Source organism: Mixophyes fleayi, chromosome 2 (assembly GCF_038048845.1).
Source record: "Mixophyes fleayi isolate aMixFle1 chromosome 2, aMixFle1.hap1, whole genome shotgun sequence".
Lineage (NCBI taxonomy): Eukaryota > Metazoa > Chordata > Amphibia > Anura > Limnodynastidae > Mixophyes > Mixophyes fleayi.
The window spans coordinates 40,252,272-40,273,565 of record NC_134403.1 but is presented as its reverse complement, the minus strand read 5'-3'; the positions used below and the strand labels follow the sequence as shown (position 1 = coordinate 40,273,565).

At 40.3% G+C, this 21,294-nt stretch overlaps 1 protein-coding gene across 1 annotated transcript; it reads right to left on the bottom strand.

The window, feature by feature from the left end:
- Positions 1-888: 888 nt before the first annotated feature.
- ACAT1 (acetyl-CoA acetyltransferase 1) lies at positions 889-21,029 on the bottom strand. The gene is made up of 12 exons (XM_075198837.1): positions 20,922-21,029; positions 12,203-12,250; positions 10,262-10,379; positions 6,932-7,027; positions 6,739-6,839; positions 5,996-6,139; positions 5,501-5,651; positions 4,554-4,649; positions 3,886-3,999; positions 3,172-3,236; positions 2,798-2,955; positions 889-1,712 (listed from the first exon to the last, which is right to left on the bottom strand). Exons 1-12 carry the CDS (start codon positions 20,964-20,966, stop codon positions 1,592-1,594), a joined length of 1,257 nt encoding a protein of 418 aa, XP_075054938.1. The 5' UTR covers positions 20,967-21,029; the 3' UTR covers positions 889-1,591.
- Between the last annotated feature and the right edge of the window lie 265 nt (positions 21,030-21,294).

Genomic DNA, 21,294 nt, shown 5'->3' with positions numbered 1-21,294 from the left:
ACTTTTACCTCCAGTTAAGAACCATAAAGTGATATTTTTATTTTATGTAGTAGTTAATTTGTCACCATGTCAAGATTTATCTCTGTCTTTTACATATTTCGCTGTACAGTCCTATAAATACTATGGTGCACCTAGAACAAATATGCCGTTATCCAACCCACCAACCAGAGATTTGCTTTTAGCAGTCAAGTGAAAGTAATAAATATAGGTTACCTTGCAACATCTCATAAACACAAGTGTTTTGGCCTGTGGTACATTTAATCAGCATTGCAGATAGAGTTCATTGAACCCTATAAAGAAAGCACAGATCCACACAAGTGTTCCAAGTGAATGCTGCACAGAACACACACAGAAGACAATAGGACATCCTACATATATGTCCTTTCAGCACGCATTCTGAATCCCAGAACTGTCACCACTTCCTTTACAGCACGCCTGGCCAGCCTGTACCTCTCCAGGTGTGGTGAAACTACAAGTCCCAGCATACCCTGGTTATCTACATACAAAGCATGCTGGGGCTTGTAGTTTCAGAACATCTGGACAGCCACAGGTTGGCTAGATCTGCTTTACAGGGTTCAATGAACCAAGCATTGAATGCAGCTCATGCTAAACGTACAACTGTGTACGAGTCCTACAATGTTTGACGAGAAGCTGAAATCAAATAACGGATCCTCCTTCTGTCAATGTATCAGAGTTTCCCATTCTAAGTTATTAATAGCAGCATCCACTCTTACCATCATCACCAGTTATTAATATAGCACCACTAATACCAGTGATACAAAGTCACATACTAGTGGCTAGTTTACTCTAATCAGACTTATTCAGCATATTTGGACCATCTTGTGTTGCATACACTTGTGGACAAAAGAAAGAAAACAAAAACCAATCCATGTTTAACTTTGATTTTATTAAATAAAGGATCATATTGTCATTGTACAGACTGCTGTATAAAAATGGATTATAGCGTATAAGAGTAATCTCCTTGGCATCTACTTTAGATGATATAAAAAGATGTTTTCTTTGCAGTAATGTAAGATACAGGTGCATCAGCAAAGAGTTTTGATTCATATTTTTTTACTTGTGTTGTCACTTTTCGTTCTGCAAACTAGAAAATCTTCAGCTATGTCCTCAGCCTACAGCATAGGAAAAAACTGGTGGAGACCTACACTTGCCTCTGTGCAGAGATGGAATGAACATACAATTTCATGGATACAGAGATGGAGCAATAGCCGGTGGATCTTTAAACCTCTACAACCAGTCCTGAGCTTCTCAGGAGCGGTTCTAGAGATCCAAGGTTCTAGACAACCAAGTCAGCTAAAGCACCAAAATATTCTTCTTACATTCATGCTAGTTTGCTGAAGCAGATTTTGTTGTTTGCACATACCAGACACACCTGTGGCTCACCAGCTGTCGTGGAACTAAAAGTCCCAGCTCGCCTGCTGTGCTGGGTCTTGTAGTTCCACAGCAACTGGAGAGCCACACTCTGCCCAGTCTGTTTTAGACCGATGTAACAGATACCAAACCATACGGATTATAAAGTGCATGGAGGTAGGCTGCACCCATGTCGTGCCTGCAGGTTTGGTTTGTGATTCTATAACTTCTCTATCAAGATTGCTGAGGATCCTCCTCCACCATTGCAGATAGCAGCAATGCCGAACTGTCCTTTCTTCAAGGCGTGAGCCATGTGGCCAACAATTCTGGCTCCTGACATTCTGGAGAGGAAACAAATAGTATGATCAGTTGCAAGCACTATATAGTGCGAAGTGGTGAAATATAAGAAGTGCACGACCTTCTAGATCATAAAGTGGCAGCATGAGATTCCAATATGCTAGAGAGCCACGTGTGGATCATAAACCTACAACTTAACGCAGGAGATGCAAGATGGAGAGCAATTGCCTTCTCGATACCCTATATCTCTCACAAGAGTTGATAAGTAACCTCTAAGTCATAATTTTATAATTACATTTTTGTAAAAATTAATCAAATGAAATTTGATTGGATGTGAGACTAAGATTACTATCACCTGTCAATGGAATGCAGAGATCTGACAGCTGGTAATGTTGGATTCTTATAGCCACGCCCCCTATTCCCTGGCTCTTCCTCTAACTCATCACACAAAGTCAGGTTATTCTTAAACACCTGTGACTGCCAACGCGACAACGTTTGTTCTGTCGCACTAAACACACTCTGGAAAATTGTGACCGAACCTTTCTAAAGACCGCTGGCTTCAATACAAGCACTTATTTATAGGATAACCCAAAACTTTAACATTTAAATATACAGAGTTTTACATAGCTGGGGTACAACATTTCTCAAATAGTCCAGATCTGCTCAGCTCTATGCTATAACCACTTGCCCTGCCATTTGTCAACTTCCCATTCATGTAAAAATTGAAGTTTACTGGGTAGGGCATTAACAATACTGCCGACAGTCTGGAACATCCCAGTCTCTAGAAAAATAGAGCAGAGCTGCAACGGTCCATTGACTTCACCCCATGTAAGCAAGATGCTTTATTCTGTCTTAACAAATTTCAAGATTCGTTCCTTTTTAAATTTTGCGAGATCACATGATCAGGAGAAGAACAATTTTTCAGAGCGCATTGTGACAGAGGAACAAAGTTAGTGGTTATGGGGTTATGTCTATACATAAATATTCTACCCCTCTGCCTGCCAGTTGTCTGCATACATCCTCAATTTGACTATTATTTTCCTTACATTGGTGTTAGAAAAATATATTCAAATTTGAACTAGATACAAAGAAACAATCTATATTTCTACGTGTGGTTTACTTCACTCACCCAATGGGGTGTCCCAGAGACACAGCTCCTCCATTAATATTGACCTTTGCAGGGTCAATGTCTAACATTTTTATATTGGCCAATACGACAACACTGAACGCTTCATTGATCTCCCACATGGAAATGTCTTCTTTCTTTAGACCTGCGGCACTCAGAATCTGAAAACAGACCATACAAGAAAGCGAGAATAATATAGACTCCGGGAGTTCTAAATGGTCAAGAAGAAATGTTACATTTTAGAATTTATTACATAATTTTTATCATAAAAGCTAAAAAGTGCTCAGTTATTCTTGGGAATGACAGCTTTACATACCATGAGCCAACTAAGTACATATATTTATAGTCTCCAATGGTCTAGAAATAACATTTCCTACCTTGGGAATTGCATATGCAGGTGCGATAGGGAAGTCAATAGGATCCACTGCAGAGTCAGCAAATGCTGTTTAAGAAACAAAATAGATAAAAAATGCAAATGATTTAAAGAGACCCTCACTGCTCAAGAAACTAAACTATACCATATTACCTAGGTCTTTTTATGAAATACTGTATTTCACAAGGGCAGCACGGTGGCTAAGTGGTTAGCACTTCTGCCTTACAGCACTGGGGTCATGAGTTCAATTCCCGACCATGGCCTTATCTGTGTGGAGTTTGTATGTTCTTCCCGTGTTTGCGTGGGTTTCCTCCGGGTGCTCCGGTTTTCCCCCACACTCCAAAAACATACTGGTAGGTTAATTGGCTGCTAACAAATTGACCATAGCCTGTCTGCTTGTGTGTGTGCGTTAGGGAATTTAGACTGTAAGCTCCAATGGGGCAGAGACTGATGTGAGTGAGTTCTCTGTACAGCGCTGCGGAATTAGTGGCGCTATATAAATAAATGATAATAATAATAATAATAATAATAATAATAATAATAATAATAATGGGATGTGTGTATTCATACGTGTTCCTTGTACTCAAGCACCAATATTTCTTCCTCAGTACAGCTCATTTCATTTAATATTCCATCCAAATAATATTTTTTTCCATCCCAATTTGTAGATTTACATGGTAAATGTTACTTTCAATAAAAGTAAATAAATCAAGAATACCTAGGATTCGTGCCAGAGGTTTGACTTTCAGCTTTTCTGCTGCTTCCAACGTTGTTAGGACCAAAGCTGCCGCCCCGTCATTCAGCGTGCTAGCATTGGCTGCGGTTACCGTCCCTAGAAACAAGGTCAAAAGAAATGCATCAAAACCATCCATAGAAAAGTCATCGAAATATCATGGTCCCCAATCTAGGTCAGACCTCAGCAACCAACGGTTCTCTAGCTGGTCCCTGAATGCTTGTAGTTCCAAAGTGTGAAAAAAGTATAGTTTGTGTCTTTGTCTTAAAACCAAATCTGCAATAGAAGGGGGCTTTTAGCTGCGTTCAACAAGGGATAAAGAATTGTCTGTATGGGTGTATTGGGTCTCAGAAGCAGTTGAGGACCACCAACCCTTGTGTTATAACTTTCCCATTCAATCCAATCCCTTCTTTCCACAGACCCTTAATCACTGGACAGAGCTAACAGTAATAACAAAGAGCCCCATCTGCTGCTACCCTCCAACACTTTGGGGAAACCATGTTTAAGGGTATGGTGGATCTATTGCATCAAGCGATCTAGAGAGTCTGCTTCAATTCTCATTATACTACTCTGCTGTGTTATGACGTTCATATCAATATTTCCCTCCTATAGAGCACTGATTTGCTTCAAAGTAATTCTACCACCATCCTCACCATTATCCTTTTGGAAGACAGTCTTGAGTTTTGGAAACTTGCTGAAATCTACTCGCTTGTACTCTTCATCTTCCTGTACAACAACATCGGGTTTCCCTGTGAGACAGAACATTCAGGTCACTGAAGGAGATTACTTCTCACCGTACACCCAGAAGACTTGTTCCTTATTAACATCAGATGATATTTATTAAGTGTTTGGGAATTTTGTGAATTCAGATGAAAATTCCAGAATATGACAGCAGAACAGATATTGGAAGTCTTATTTCATAGCGGAATCAGTGGCGCTATATACATACATGGTGATGATGATGATAGTGTGTGTGGTTTTTATGCTATGAAATGTAACCTCGATTTAATGAAGGAAATTAAATTGTCTGCACACAAGTTGTGAAGGTGGCCAAGCAAAATCTGAGTGACTGCATCACCGTCCAATTTGGTCACATGTTGGCCTGTTTGTTGCTAGGTGGGGTGGACGGATCACTCCCAGATAACAATGGGGACTTTTGGCGCGTTTGGAAGGCGGACAGGTCAATAGCAGTCATTGCATTTACAGACATGACCGATTGTGATCTATTGATTAACATAAGATCACTAATTGTGCATTGCGTTCATTTTGAGGACAAACGCTGCAATACTAGGCAAACTGTCTGATATTTCAGTGTGGCCAATGGCTGCAATGAATCTGTGGTGTTCTTAGTCTCACCGATACAACCCATCAGTGGCTTTAGTCATCACTACTATCCTGCAGGTAGTTAGTAATACTGTGTAACCAATGTGCTGGCTCACACAGGAAGGAGATATAGCTCAGTGTGCATTTAACCTGGGTGGGAGAAAATGCAGATCCAGAACACTATGTACACAAGTTCCCAATCTGCCATTTTTAATTTATTTCAAATCTATATTTGACATAGGATCTGGAACAGATAAAGCATTTGATAATATTGTACCTTTTTGTGAAATAGTGACAGGTGTGATCTCATGTGCTAATAAGCCAGAGTCCCAGGCGGCTTTACTTCTGGTGTAAGAACTGATGGCATAATTATCCTGTTCCTCCCGCCCGATGCTGAGCTTCTTAGCAGTGTTTTCTGCACAATTTCCCTGCAGGCACATAAAACACATAGAACATTGTATACAGATATATTTTATATATAAAATCAGTTATTATAGCTGAAACGGTTCTTCTAAAATAAATTTAAAAGACCCAAGCAAAAAACTTAATGCATATACTGTACAATCATCCACTCACACACTTAAAAAAATATTTTCCAGTGAAATACAGTGTAATTACATTTCAATTTAAAACAAACTAATTAAGTTTGTAGCAATTTTGACAGAGGATTAAAATATTCCATGTAGACGCACACACATTTATACACAGATACACATACATACATACATACACACACACACACGTATAGGGCCTGCACAATAGTATAACATACCATGTGGAACTTGTTGTAGACATCAGTCAGTCCATCTTTAACAATTAAATCTTCCAGCTTGACTCCTCCGTATGGTGTACCTCCTCTACTCATGCAATAAGGAACGTTGGACATACTCTCCATCCCACCGGCCACCATTACTTGCTGATTAAAGGAGAATAAAGAAAATCATCAAGAAACAGGCTATACATAGAGGTCATTAAGTGGGTGACTGGAGACCAATAAACTGTGACTAAGGACAGAGCACTTGTCTGGAAAGACAAAGTGACTATACAATTACAGATAAGTACAATTATGGGATCTATGACTGGTTCCTAAGGGTTGTCCATGTGCTGTCCCACTCTCCCCATAGTATCTTATATTGCCTTCTCCAGCACCAGCCTTATTGCTATAGAAGAGCTACATATGATAAGGTGGTAAAAGAGCAAACCAAACTGGTTCAGACAACACAGGCTTTCCAGCTATGGCCTATGGGCCATATACATGATTATCACATGTTGGGAAGTCCAGTGCCATCTTCACTGCTTATCTGCTACCACATACAGGTCCTTGGTGGAACAGTAAGAAATGTGGATGTGAAATCATACTTGCACCGGTACAAGCATAGCAGGAGAATAAAAGCAAGTTGGAGGCTGGATGAAGGGTACGTTTTCCCTGAAGGCTTAAGAAATCATCAAGACGACATACTGAGCTCTTATGACAAAGATAACACCTGGCAGTGCCCTCACATAGCCTGACCTCACCTGGTGCCCGCACATCAGGCTCTGTGCTGCCAGCATGACGGACTTCATTCCCGAGGCACACACTTTGTTGATGGTGGTGGTAGGAGTAGAGATCTGTAGGCCTGAAGTCAGCCAAGGAAACAAGACACAGTAATTAATCTATGTTTGTACTAACACTCCAAGTGTTGACTGTTAGCAAACAGAGAAAATGTACCTGCGCCAAGTGTGGCCTGCCGCGTGGGCGCTTGTCCCTGCCCAGCTTGCAGGACATTGCCCATATAGACCTCATTCACTGCCTCTGCTGGAATACCTGGATAAGACAGAAGAAGGCATCTACAGTGGCCATAACAACTATTCACTCACATTTTATCACATGCAGAAATCCTTACCATTGATCTACACAAAATGATGCGAAATGTAAAAAAGCAAATAAAAAAAACAAACGTCTAAAATCCCTCCCCAGTTGTTTTCATGCTTGGTAGAAATTTTAAGTTGCAATTGTATCTGTGAGACTACAGACATGGCTATAAGTTTTGAGAATGACACAAGTATTGGTTTTCACAAAGTTTGCCGCTTTACTGTTTTCAGATCTTGTTGTGAGATGTTGCTATGGTATACTGAAGTAAGATTACAAGCATTTCATAAGCGTCAAAGGATTTTATTGACAATTACATTAAGTTTATGCAGAGTCAATATTTGCAGTGTTGACCCTTCTTTTTGAAGACCTCTGCATTTCGCCCTGGCATGCTGTCAATCAACTTCTGGGCCACATACTGACTAGTGGACGCCCATTCTTGCCTAATCAATGCTTGGAGTTTGTCAGAATTTGTGGATTTTTGTATGTCCACCCGCCTCTTGAGGATTGACTACAAGTTCTAAATGGGATTAAGGTCTGGGGAGTTTCCTGGCCATTTACCCAAAATTTTAACAAAAAATGCTTTTATCCCCGAGCCACTTGGTTATCACTTTTGCCTTATGACAAGGAGCTCCATCATGCTGGAAAAGGCATTGTTCGTCACCAAACTGTTCTTGAATGGTTGGGAGAAGTTGCTCTTGGAGGATGTTTTGGAACCATTCATTATTCATGGCTGTGTTCTTAGGCAATATTGTTAGTGAGCCCACTCCCTTGGCTGAGAAGCAACCACACACATGAATGGTCTCAGGATGCTTTACTGTTGGCATGACACAGGACTGATGGCAGCGCTCACCTTTCTTTCTCCAGGCAAGCATTTTTCAAGATGTCCCAAACAATCTGAAAGGGGATTCATCAGAGAAAATGACTTTACCCCAGTCATCGGCAGTCCAATCCCTGTACCTTTTGCAGATTATTAGTCTGTCCCTGATGTTTTTCCTGGAGAGAAGTGCTGGCTTCTTTGCTGGCCTTCTTGACACCAGGCCATCCTCCAGAAGTCTTTGCCTCACTGTGCATGCAGATGCACTCACACCTGCCTGCTGCCATTCTTGAGCAAACTCTGCACTGGTGGTGCCCTGATCCCACAGCTGAATCAACTTTAGGAGACAGTCTTGGCGCTTGCTGGACGTTCTTGGGCGCCCTGAAGCCTTCTTCACAACTATTGAACCTCTCTCCTTGAAATTCTTGAGGATCCGATAAATGGTTGATTTAGGTGCAATCTTACTAGCAGCAATATCCTTGCCTGTGAAGCCATTTTTGCGCAAAGCAATGATGAATGCACATGCTTCCTTGCAGGTAACCATGGTTAACAGAGGAAGAACAATGATTTCAAGCACCACCCTCCTTTTAAAGCTTCCAGTCTGTTATTCTAACTCAATCAGCATGACAGAGTGATCTCCAGCCTTGTCCTCGTCAACACTAACCTGTGTTACCGAGAGAATCACTGACCAGATGTCAGCTGGTACTTTTGTGGCAGGGCTGAAATGCAGTGGAAATGTTGTTTTGGGATAAAGTTCATTGTCATGGCAAAGAGGGACTTTGAAATGAATGCAATTCATCTGATCACTCTTCATGACATTCTGGAGTATATGCAAATTGCCATCATAAAAACTGAGGCAGTAGACTTTGTGAAAAATAATATTTGTGTCATTCTCAAAACTTTTGGCCATGACTGTATTTGTGCTAATTTAGGTCAGCTTTGCCGATTCGGACACTGCAATTTGGTGCACATTCGTTTTGCAATATGTTGCAAAAGGCTGAATGAGGACGGTTGGTGAACAGCAACTTTCAAATCATTCCACAGATTGTCAATTGGGATCAAGGTCTGGGCTTTGACTGGGTCACTCAAGGACATTGATTTTATTGTATTTAAGCCAACCTATGTTGTATGATTGGGTAACAGTCCTACTGGAATATAAATCTCTCAAGTCTTAGGTCTCTTGACTGCAGCAGGTTTTCCACCAAGATTGGTCTATATCTCGACCTTTATTTTAATACATTTTCAAGACCGTGAAGCAGAGAGGCATCCCCATAGCATTATACTCCTTCTATCATGTTTCGGGTAGGAATAATGTTGTTGGGAACATGTGCGGTGTTGAGCTTGAGCCAAATATAGCGCTTAAACATTGAGGTTAAAAAGTTCAGTCTTGGTCTCCTCAAACCAGATAATCTTCCTCCCACATGTTGGAAAACTCTAAGTGAGAATTAATAATATTTCTTCAACAACTGCTTTCTTTTGCCACCTCGTGTGAAGTGTAGTATTGTGTGTCTGGGCTATTTTGTGCCATAGGCAGCCCCCCTCCACCCCATATCTCTACCATAGAAGACTACAACTCTATCAGAGTTGTCATAAGAATGTTGGTAGCCTCTCTAACAAGTGTCCTCATACAAATGCTGAATTTTGGATGACCTACTTTTCTAAACAAATTCACAGTTGTGCAATATTCTCTACAATGGACTTTACAGTGCTCCATGGATATTAAGAGCCCTTGGTATCTTCTTATATCCTTTCTCTGATTGATACTTTTAAATAATCTTTTCTTGGCTTTGCCCTGAATTTTCACTGATCTTCACGATGAAGCTCTTTAAAAATACACCAAGGGCTAGATTTACTAAGCTGCGGGTTTGAAAAAGTGGGGATGTTGCCTATAGCAACCAATCAGATTCTAGCTGTCATTTTGTAGAATGTACTAAATAAATGAAAGCTAGAATCTGATTGGTTGCTATAGGCAACATCCCCACTTTTTCAAACCCGCAGCTTAGTAAATCTAGCCCCAAGTGTGAGACTACTCACAGACAGGTGTATTTATTTTGAAATACTTTAATTCATCAAGTAATTAGGTAACTTTGGAAGGAGCTCCAGAGCTTATATAGGTGCACAGTGAATCAATTAGTATCTTTGTTTTATTTGCAATTAATTAGATATAAAAACAGAAATCTATAGTTGTCTTTTTATTTTACATTATGGAGTATTTTTTTTGATCAGTAAGAATTCCTGAAATTTATTCTGATTCCATAATGTAAGAAAACACCAAAGGACATCAATACTTTTATAAGCACTGTATGTAGACTCCAATCCTCTGACACACGTCAAGTGATGCTGAATCCATCACTAGGAAATCACTTACGTACCTGCTTGTTCAACGGCAGCTTTAATGGCGATGGAGCCAAGTTTAGTGGCAGGTAAAGATGACAGGGTCCCCTGGAACGATCCTATTGGCGTCCTTACTGCGCTTGCAATGACCACCTCCTGGCAGGACAACAAGTAACAAAACCATTAATATAAAAACTAAAGATAAGCAGCAAAATAAGATCTATTAACCGTGCCTCCTACGCTGCAGTTACTGAACTGCAGTTCCCAGTGTTCCCTGGCAGGTCAATAAGCCAGATGAAAACAATAGTCACTACATAAAGTACACTTAGATAACCTGTAGCCCTCCAGGTGTTGTAGAACTACAATTCCCAGCATGTACACAGCTTAGATATCTCCGCTTTAAAATATATACAATTATTTTAAAAGGGTGCCATACATATGTTCGACAGTTAAACGAGCAACATTTATATGGTTGACACCGTAATACAGACAGGGTTGGAAAGTAGGTCGACGGTGCAAACGCAGACAGTATTACTAGGTCGACGGTGCAAACGCAGACAGTATTACTAGGTCGACGGTGCAAACGCAGACAGTATTACTAGGTCGACGGTGCAAACGCAGACAGTATTACTAGGTCGACGGTGCAAACGCAGACAGTATTACTAGGTCGACGGTGCAAACGCAGACAGTATTACTAGGTCGACGGTGCAAACGCAGACAGTATTACTAGGTCGACGGTGCAAACGCAGACAGTATTACTAGGTCGACGGTGCAAACGCAGACAGTATTACTAGGTCGACGGTGCAAACGTAGACAGTAATACTAGGTCGACGGTGCAAACGTAGACAGTATTACTAGGTCAACGGTGCAAACGTAGACAGTATTACTAGGTCAACGGTGCAAACGTAGACAGTATTACTAGGTCGACAATAATATCCCTAAACCTATAATACTGTTGACATCTGAAATGTCGTCAACTATCTAAAGATCGACCAATTGAATGTCTAGCTGTCGACCGCATGCCATATAGATAGAGCAAAATAACATTCATGCCTTCAGCTATAATGCGACTTGTATTTCTGCCATGACTGCTTACATGAAATAATGTTTACAGAAGTTTGTAGTCAAGTCCTGGTATTCTGTTGTGGAGAAATATTTGTGTCACAAACTTAAGTAAATCCACTAATGCACATGGACTATACACAAACGTAATAGTGACTAAAAGTGTCTACGTCTCACAATCTAGCGTAATTACAGACCAGGCGCACACATACACCATAGGCGATACCCCTATAGGCGCTTAACAGGTTAATGAAAGATACCAACTGAAAGCAGCTGTCACATAGGATAGTGGTAATATCCCAATACATAGACAAAAAGGATAAAGTATATAGTAACTGCGCTAGTAATAAGTATAGTCGCGTTCCCATTCACAATAAACCATAAATTATTTATTCTTAAAAATTGATATATAAAAATAAATTTAGATTTAAAAACATAATAAAAGAAACACAATTGCATAAACCAAATATATAAAGTGTTAATTACTGCTTGCGGAAAACCTGGTCCTTTACAGGAGATACATAGATGACCACTTTTTTGTATGGAAGGGGGATTAATCAGTTGTTTCTGATTTCATTACTCATTTAAATAGAAATTCCCATAATCTTACATTTGTAGGACATTCTAATACCTCAACCACTGATTTTCTTGATATTACTCTCAAAATTGTAGACAATTATATTGAAATTTTGACTTTCCAAGAAGTCAGAAGGAAGGAGGACAATAATTTATGGTTTATTGTGAATGCGACTACTTATACTTGGTCTATTCACATACAAAAAGAGGGACCACCGGGTAATGTATTTCAAACAAAATATAATTTTACATATAAAATGTACAATATTTTTCAGGCTACTGGAACCCAGTCAGGTTACACCCAAACACTGACGGACAAACACATGAAACTAAATACTTACATTAACAGTGCGCTGTGATGATGCGTAACGGCACGCATATTGCAATGCCTAGAAAAAGAAGAACATAATTGTAGTGAATTCACTTATACATAAAATACAACTAAGAGAAGCAGACAGTATGGTGGTATGAAGTAAATGGGGAATAGTTCTATGATAAGTACTCAATTCTGGAAGCAACATGTAAATTTATTGGGCGACAAACAGAACACACAAGGTCGTTGTTTAGTTACTAGGTGTGATAATCACCCATTTGTCTATGTGATTTGAATAGTTAAAAATAAAAAATAAATTTCAGACGAATTTTGTTTTATACGTATGTGTACTGCTACTCTAAAACTAATTTTAAATACAAAGAAAAAGGCATCACATTTGATAACATCACTAATGGGCCTATTTATCAAAAGGAGAAAAGCGTTATTGAAGATGGGGCTTCTCCCCACCTATAAAAAGGGTTAACTCTGGCCGTAACTCCCTCCAGAGAAAAGCATGGGGCGGCCAAGGACCGACACAATCCTTGCTAAATAGCAAGTATACAAACAAAAAACTACACACACACGATAAATGATTTTCCAATGCTGCATGAGAAGGACATTTAAAAAAAAAAAAAAAAGGGGTGTGGTTTGGCCGCAATGTCAGGCAGACGTGTTTGGCTCAAGCTCCATGTGTATCCTGTCTCTAAAGTACTGAATGGGAGCTGTCACACCCCGGCACTCTGACCACCAGCATTCCCGCCAAGAAGTACTGCGACGGGCTCGCCATCTTAGATACTGGGTACCTATCCCCAGTCCCCGGAGGTTCTTCAAACTTATCAGCCCTGACACCTCCCAAACCTGACGGGTTTTTGTTGAGCTGCTGCCTCCCCTTGGTGGGGTCTGGAGATGTCTGCATGCTGCCATTTACCCTAGACTGGAGCTGATCAAGGAGTGAGGTCCAGAGGTGTCTGGAGGAGGGACCTGTCCCTGTGGAGACGCTGGGAGAGGCCGATACTCGTTGCAGTGCAGTGCACTGTGATCGTGGATGGCGAGTGCTCCGGTTGTGGGAGACCTCCCTCCTGACCAACACTGTGTTCTCCAACTAAGCGGAGAGACTCGCACCAATATAATATATATCCAATATCCTGGCGTTTCACCACCTCATAGTCTGCTAGACTTCAAACTGATCTTGATAGCACCTTCTTGAGTTATTAAGACCACTGTCTAGCTGTACTCTGCCAACATCTGCAGCAGCAGTTTCTATATCTCTAGCAAGAGCATTGAGAGACATTTTGAACTATCTATATTTTCACTTCAACAGAACAAGAGCATTGTTGGTACAAGAAACCAAAGTACTTTACTAAATTCACTTCAATTAAAAATATCTTCAGATCTTTATAGGGGTTATTAACCTTATAATCCTGTCTGCATATAACTTTGTAGAATCAGAGTTCTGCTAGTGGAAGTTTCTCATACTACAACCTCCATCAATATACTTCTATATCAAAGCCAACACACTGAAAAAAAAAGTCCTACATTTTTATTAATACCATTCATTTTTCTAGCGGACTGATGAATCATCTTAATTATTCCGCAATTACGTCTGGTTTACCTTCATAAATATGGCCGACGAACACCCCCCCACCCCCCTGGGGAATGGGTTCCGGGGTGCCTCATGACCAGGTTTTATCTTGTAAGGCAACTCCTACATAGAATTAAAGATTCTATGACTACACGTGGTATTAAATGGGGAAAGGCAAGAAAGCTCCTTCAAAGAAAGTCTAAAAGAAAGCAAAAGAACCGATGACACAAGTTGCTTTCCATCAGCTCTTTTCCAGTAAAGCTTTTCTCTCATCCTCTCCAGACCCATCTCTACTAAGTTAGTGAAATATGTCTGGGTCAGCTCAGAATACGTCCTCTAGGCCTGAGTCAAACATACAGGATAGATGTGATCTGGGTGAAATTCTACCCCACTTAAAAACTCTACCCACCAAAATCAGACATCCAGGCATTTGAAGCTAAAACCCAGGAGACCCTTCTGTCACAGATTGCTTCATTTCAATCTGATCTCACTCAGATCTCTGATAGGTGCTATCATTGGAAGAATACAAGGAAGCAACCGACTCTCGTATCGATAAACTTCAAGAATTTTCCACGCAGCAAGCAAAAGATTCTGCTGAGTTCCGCAAGATATTGGATGATCTCGACAATAGAGGTTGAAGAAACAATCTTAAAATCAGGAGTACCAGAAGACGTTCCCCCCAGGCAATTATAGACTCTCTCACTAAGATTTTCAACGAATTACTGGAGGCAGACTCTAGTGACCAAATTCTATTCGATAGAGACCATAGAGCCCTTCGCCCAAGAACTAGACATTCTGACAAGCCTTGTGATATTATCTGTAGACTTCACTACTACACAGTAAAAGAACTTATACTCAGAAAAGTTTGAGGCCTTTCTCGTCTAGTATTTAATGATCATGAGATCCAGATATTCCAGGACCTCTCCTAGTCCACCCTTCAACAAAGGCGGATGTTGAAACCCCTCACTGATGAACTTAAGAAACGCTCTATAAAATTTTGTTGGGGGTTCCCTTTCAGCATCCAAGTGAACCAAGAAGGTAAAGTCTTTACTCTTCACAATCACTCTGAAATCAAATCATTTTGTGAAGGTCTCAACCTTCCTAAAATCCTTGTTCCGGATTGGCACAATCTCGCGTCACTTCTATCTTCACTCCCTTCAGTGAGTGGAGAGGGCTGGCGCAAAGTCTCAAGTAATAGAAGAAGATCTCATTCATCACTTTGATAAACAAAGTGTGACTTGAGTTACAGGACTCAATCTAATATTCCTAAATTTCATTATTAGATCCTGAAGTACCATCTCAGATTTTACTATAGATAAATGTAAGGTTATGCATTTAGGGATCAAAAACAAGAACGCAATCTATAAATTAAATGGTATTAATTTAGGAGAATTTATAATGGAAAAGGATCTGGGAGTGCTTGTAGACAGTAGACTTAGCAATAGTGCTCAATGTCAAGCAGCAGCTGCAAGGACAAACACTGTATAAATCGTTGGCAAGACCTCATCTTGAATATACAGTACAGTTCTGGAATTAGAAAGGGTTCAGAGAAGGGCGACAAAATTGATAAAGGGTATGGAGTCATTAAATTATGAGGACAGGTTAGCCAGTTTAGGCATGATTACTTTAGAAAAGAGGCGTCTAAGGGGAGATATGATTACTATGTACAAATACATTAAGGGTCAATACAGAGAACTTTCATGGGAACTTTTTACCCCAAGGACTACACACAGAACACGCGGTCACCCCCTAAGGTTAGAGGAGAGGAAATTTCACAACCAGCAAAGGAAGGGGTTCTTTACAGTAAGGGCAGTCAAGATATGGAATTCATTGCCAGGGAAGGTTGTGATGGCAGATTCAATAGATATGTTTAAGAAAGGGTTAGACAAATTTTTAGCGGAAAAGTGTATCCAGAGAAACGACCGCTAATTAAAATGAAGGATAGTAGTGGATATAGGGTAAAAATAGGACTGCAATATTGGGTCTGGGGAGATTTTCACAATTGAAACAGATTGGCGGTTGCTTACTCTGGATCAATTTCAAATAGAAGTCCAGGATCGCAGTAGATCCAAAATAGGTTGAACTTGATGGACTGGTGTCTTTTTTTTTTTTCAACCTCATCAACTATGTTACTAGATAGCTGGAAACGTAGGTCTTTGTTTAGTTCATATAGCTCATGTTTCTTGACCCATATTAATATTCATCTATGGTCCTGGTCTGGAGATGACCTCCCTTCTGTTCTATAATATGTTGAATCTAGTAACCAATTGTGACACAAACTTCAGTTTTAGTTGATAGGTTAATTTGTTTTAGGTTAGTTATGAATTTAGATAACCAAATATCAGTTAAAAAAGTCCCCAATTTCTACATACCTTTACATCCCATCTTCTCATGTAGTTGCCTTACCCATGAAGTATAATTTACAGAGATGGATGATTGTACTGTTCTTGCATTTCCATCATTTATCCTGGTTGGTTCTCCTGCCCCGGCAACCCCTTTAACCCCAGATTACTCCGCCCTGAAGAAATTGCCCAGGGGGCCTGATTATCTCCCCCCAAGTTTCTGCATTGCATTGAAATGTTATTTTTTCTGTCTCTCCCTCTTCTCCCCTTCTTTTCTCCCTCTATGAGGACTGCAGTGACCAATGTTAAACAAGTTAATCCAATTATTTGCAACTAATTCTAAATCGGTGACACTAATTTTGCCTGGCCAATTTAAGGATCTGTGTGTGGAATAAGCCATGACTTAGTACGTTTTTTTGGCTTTCTGTGTTTTATTCCACTGCAAAATAAAGAAATACATATGCGGATACCAAAATAAAATATTGTTTCATTTCAACAATTTTCTGGAAAAAAAATAATTAGAAAAAACTGTAAGGGTGCCAATATTTACGGCCACAACTGTATGTCAGCTCGCCTGTTGCATTAACCAACATCCTCTACAATAAAACAAGTAATTTTTAAGTTTGAAAGATCGCATACAGCATTGAAATGCTAAATTTTGAACAAATCACAGTCGTCATGAATAGTCAATAACATTAAAACAACATGCTGTTCAAACTCTGAGGCCATAAAATAAACAGCTCTGTGTGTTTGCCTAGACTATATTGTCATTATGCAATTTGTAGTAGAGATGTATTGCAGTTACTTCTGCACAGTTAAAAATCTTTGGCACCAACCATTGTATTTGACTGTTACAACAAGCAATGATTGCTCAATATAAAGATTGAATACTGATAAAACAAATGGGCACAAACCAGCAGTGAAACATGGCATTGTTCCAGGAGCAGAGAACTTGGCGAGCATAGCACAGCTCCATGTGTCTATAACCACAAATTTGGCAGTAACACAGCAATGCAGAGAGCTATGCAACAAGCAGAGAGCCACAGCAACCAACCAAATAAAAGGTTCAGTTAGCCTACTGCAAATAAAACAGATGGAAGCAAATGTCTGATCAGCTTTGCTATTTGCACCATTGTATTAAAGAAAATATCCAGACAAAATGTCCCAGTAAAGAAGCCACTTCTCTCCAGGAACAACATCAGGGACAGACTGATATTCTGCAAAAGGTACAGTGATTGGACTGCTGAGGACTGGGGTAAAGCCATATTCTCTGATGAATCTCCTTTCAAATTGTTTGGGGCATCTGGAAAAACGCTTCTCCGGAGAAGGAAAGGTGAGCGCTGCCATCAGTCCTGTGTCATGCCAACAGTAAAGCATCCTGAGACCATTCATGTGTGTTGTTGCTTCTCAGCCAAGGGAGTGGGCTCACTCACAATTTTGCCTAAGAACACAGCCATGAATAAAGAATGGTACCAAAACATCCTCCAAGAGCAACTTCTACCAACCATCTAAGAACAGTTTGGTGATGAACAATGCCTTTTCCAGCATGATGGAGCACCTTGCCATAAGGCAAAAGTGATAACCAAGTGGCTCGAGGATCAAAACATCAAAATTTTGGGTCCATGGCCAGGAAACTCCCCAGACCTTAATCCCATTGAGAACTTGTGGTCAATCCTCAAAAGGCGGGTGGACAAACAAAAATCCACAAATTTTGACAAACTCCAAGCATTGATTGACAGCATGCCAGAGCGAATTGCAGAGGTCTTCAAAAAGAAGGGTCAACACTGCAAATATTGACTCTTTGCATAAACTTAATGTAATTGTCAATAAAAGCCTTTGACACTTATGAAATGCTTGTAATTTTACTTCAGTATACCATAGCAGCATCTGGCAAAAAGATCTAAAAACACTGAAGCAGCAAACTTTGTGAAAACCAATACTTCTCAAAACTTTTGGCCATGACTGTACATTAGGGGTTAGTCTGAGAAATACAGGAGCACATGCAGGCAAGTACAATTGTGAGAGAAACACATTTAGCAAAAAGGTCCGTTCATAGATTACGGTTATTATTGGGCATAGGATATGAGCTATGTGTGCATGGAATTATACATCAAGCCAGTGTAATGATCAGAACAAACAAGATGTTAATACATGAGTTTAGGTCTCATAGAGTTTTAAGAGCGATTAGGAAATTGTTCTGGTGACGAACAAATCATTTGTGTGAATAATTAGAAATACTGGACAATTTATGGATCAGCCAAAAATCCAAGTATGTTTTTTGGTCAATGACATTGAAAAAGTCTAGTAGATAAGGTATTGTACAGACATATCAACATACTAATTTATGGGGAAAACCCCCCCACCCAAAAAAAAATGATTCAAAACTTGCTTTGCTAATAGACAATATAAAGGTAAGACTCTTAGGGGGGAATTGAATTGGCGTTACGAGTGAAAGTAACGCGGCCTGTGCATTATTACCGGTATTACGGTAATAATGCGCTTTATTACCGTTATTACGGTAGTTTCAACGCTGGCTTTTTGCTGGCAGCTCAAAACCGGGTTAAAACTACCGTAATAATGGTAATAGTTTTAACGTCGCAGGAATGCGGGGGGGATTGAATTCCCCCCTTAGCATAAATCAAAAATAGACTGCCACAATGTGTTTATATCTGGTGCTGACACTTTGTACCACATTTATATTAAGTGATCTTTGTAACGATATGCAGTCTTCTGCAGCTACAGATACCAGCTCCTCCTTTCTATTAAAGTGATCAAACCCTCCATTTCAAATTCATGTCACTTTTTCATTGTGTCTGACACAGGCATATTATTTCTATATGTTCCTTAGTCCCCCTGCATTCCAGAAATTAAGTATCTATGAATCTGTAAAAAGCACAAGTATGGGTGATTACATATAGTGCAACACATCATCAGTTCACGCGATTAACAATACCCATAGAGAACCTTATGGCTGCTACAGGGTCCATAGATACAACTGTACCTAAGACTTCTCACCTGCCTTAACCTCTCCAACGCTGGTCCCTGCAGTCCACATAGAGTTCTATGGAGATTGCAATGTGATCCAAATCTAACAAGCAGTGAAAAGCTAGCATGAAAAACCGAACGCCATCTTGCCAATGAGCCCTGGCATGGTAAATTCAAGCAGCGGTACATTTTGTATCGCTGCAAAATTAAACTTACTGCTGCCCACTGAGCACCAACGTTAAATAGACATCAAATAAGATGGGACATTGCTGCACTACAATCGGTAAAGATACATTCTACAATTACACAGCAATGCCCAATGTGGATTTCAAACACATTATTATTTAATGGTTTACCTGGCAAAATGTACTTGGACTATACAAGTCTTCACAGAATATGGCGCTAGTTCTAAGAAATGCAATGTCTAGATTTTAGACTCTTTAGAAGAATAAAATTACTATTACCCAGCTGATATAACCTTGTCAGTGACATGAATGACCACTAAACAGCATAGCTCTAGGGCACCGAGCACATTTCAGACACTACTGTGATTTGTAAAATGTCATTAACTTTGAATGACTAATATGCACCATCTGAAAACACATACTCAAGTTAGTTGAGGAGCATTATGACATAACAATGAATACCATCAGTCAAGGACTTCTGTATTGTAAAGACAACAAATGAAAATACTTCTAAATCCTGTCTATCAATGGACCTTACCCCTGGAAAACCAGTATGAGTTAGATTTAAGGCCCGATTCATTAAAGAAAGTAAATGAAAAAAAAAGGAGTAACTTTTCACCTTGGCAAAACCATGTTGCATTAAAGGGGAAGGTAAATTTAAAATGGGATGGCAGATTTATAGTTGGGGTAGGGCAAGTTTAAATTTCAGTGTACAAATAAGCTATCAAGTATTTGTGTGTTACATGAAAAAAAACAGACAGTATTTAACTTATGTGCACCCCTGACATTGTAACATGGTTTTCTCCGTGAGAAAACATTTTTTTGCCTTACTTAATGAATCAGGCCCAAAGATGGCAATTATTATTATTACAATAATCAAAGTGTTATCCTCTGACATAACTCAAATTATGATACAATCATCATAACCATTTATTTATATAGCACCACTGATTCCGCGGCGCTGTACAGAAATCTCATTCACATCAATCCCTGCCCCATCGGAGCTTACAGTCTAAATTTGAGAGAGAGAGAGAGAGAGAGAAAGAGAGATCGAGAGAGACTAGGGTCAATTTTGATAGCAGCCAATTAACCTACTAGTATGTTTTTGGAGTGTGGGAGGAAACCGGAGCCCTCCGGAGGAAACCCACGCAAACACGGGGAGAACATAGAAACTCCACACAGATAAGGCCATGGTCGGGAACTGAACTCATGACCCCAGGGCTGTGAGGCAGAAGTGCTAACCACTAAGCCACCGTGCTGCCCCAATGATACAATGAAACGAAACAGAAAATAAAGATGGATTCACAATCTAAGAGGTGCGACTGTGAGAAACACTTGATACAGAAGCTATCACAATAACAATCAGTATGGGCAGTACAAGCATACAATGCATGCTGCAGCTTCACTGTATGGTACCGGGTTAATGTTACAGGTCTTAGTGATACAAGTGACAATAGACATTTTACACGGTTGCCCCTGGGTGCCAGCTCAGACTTGCCCTCTCCACCAGTGCCCACTGCCAGTAGACCCTCCCAAGGACACCAACGCATGTCTGCCTGCTGCCAGCTCTCTGGATGTGCGCTCCTGGCTGCCAGCAGCTGGTCACAGGCCGTGGGGTACGCTCCTATAAGGCATGTGCTGGGGGATACTTACAGTGCGGGACAGGGGAGCCCCGGGCCGCGGGATACAGAAGGCCATGTCCGCAAGATCACACTGACAGCTGGCGCTCCAGCAAGTCACCTCTAGACTGAGCAACGCGTAGCACCTTCCACCGGGGACCAATCAGCGGCAGCGTGCTGACCTGCCCCCGCGTGTTATTGGTTGGAATAAAGGAGGCGCGGCCAAGGTTATAGCTAGACTGGAGAGAAGAAAAGAGCGCTGTCAAGGAGATGTCACCCCGCAGCCATCTTTGACCCTGGCAAACATCGGTATTCATATAATTTAATAGTTTCCACTTTAAAACGATGTAATTAATCTTTCACCAGTGATAAGTATTGTCAGTAGCATAACAGATCTTTCTCGTTAT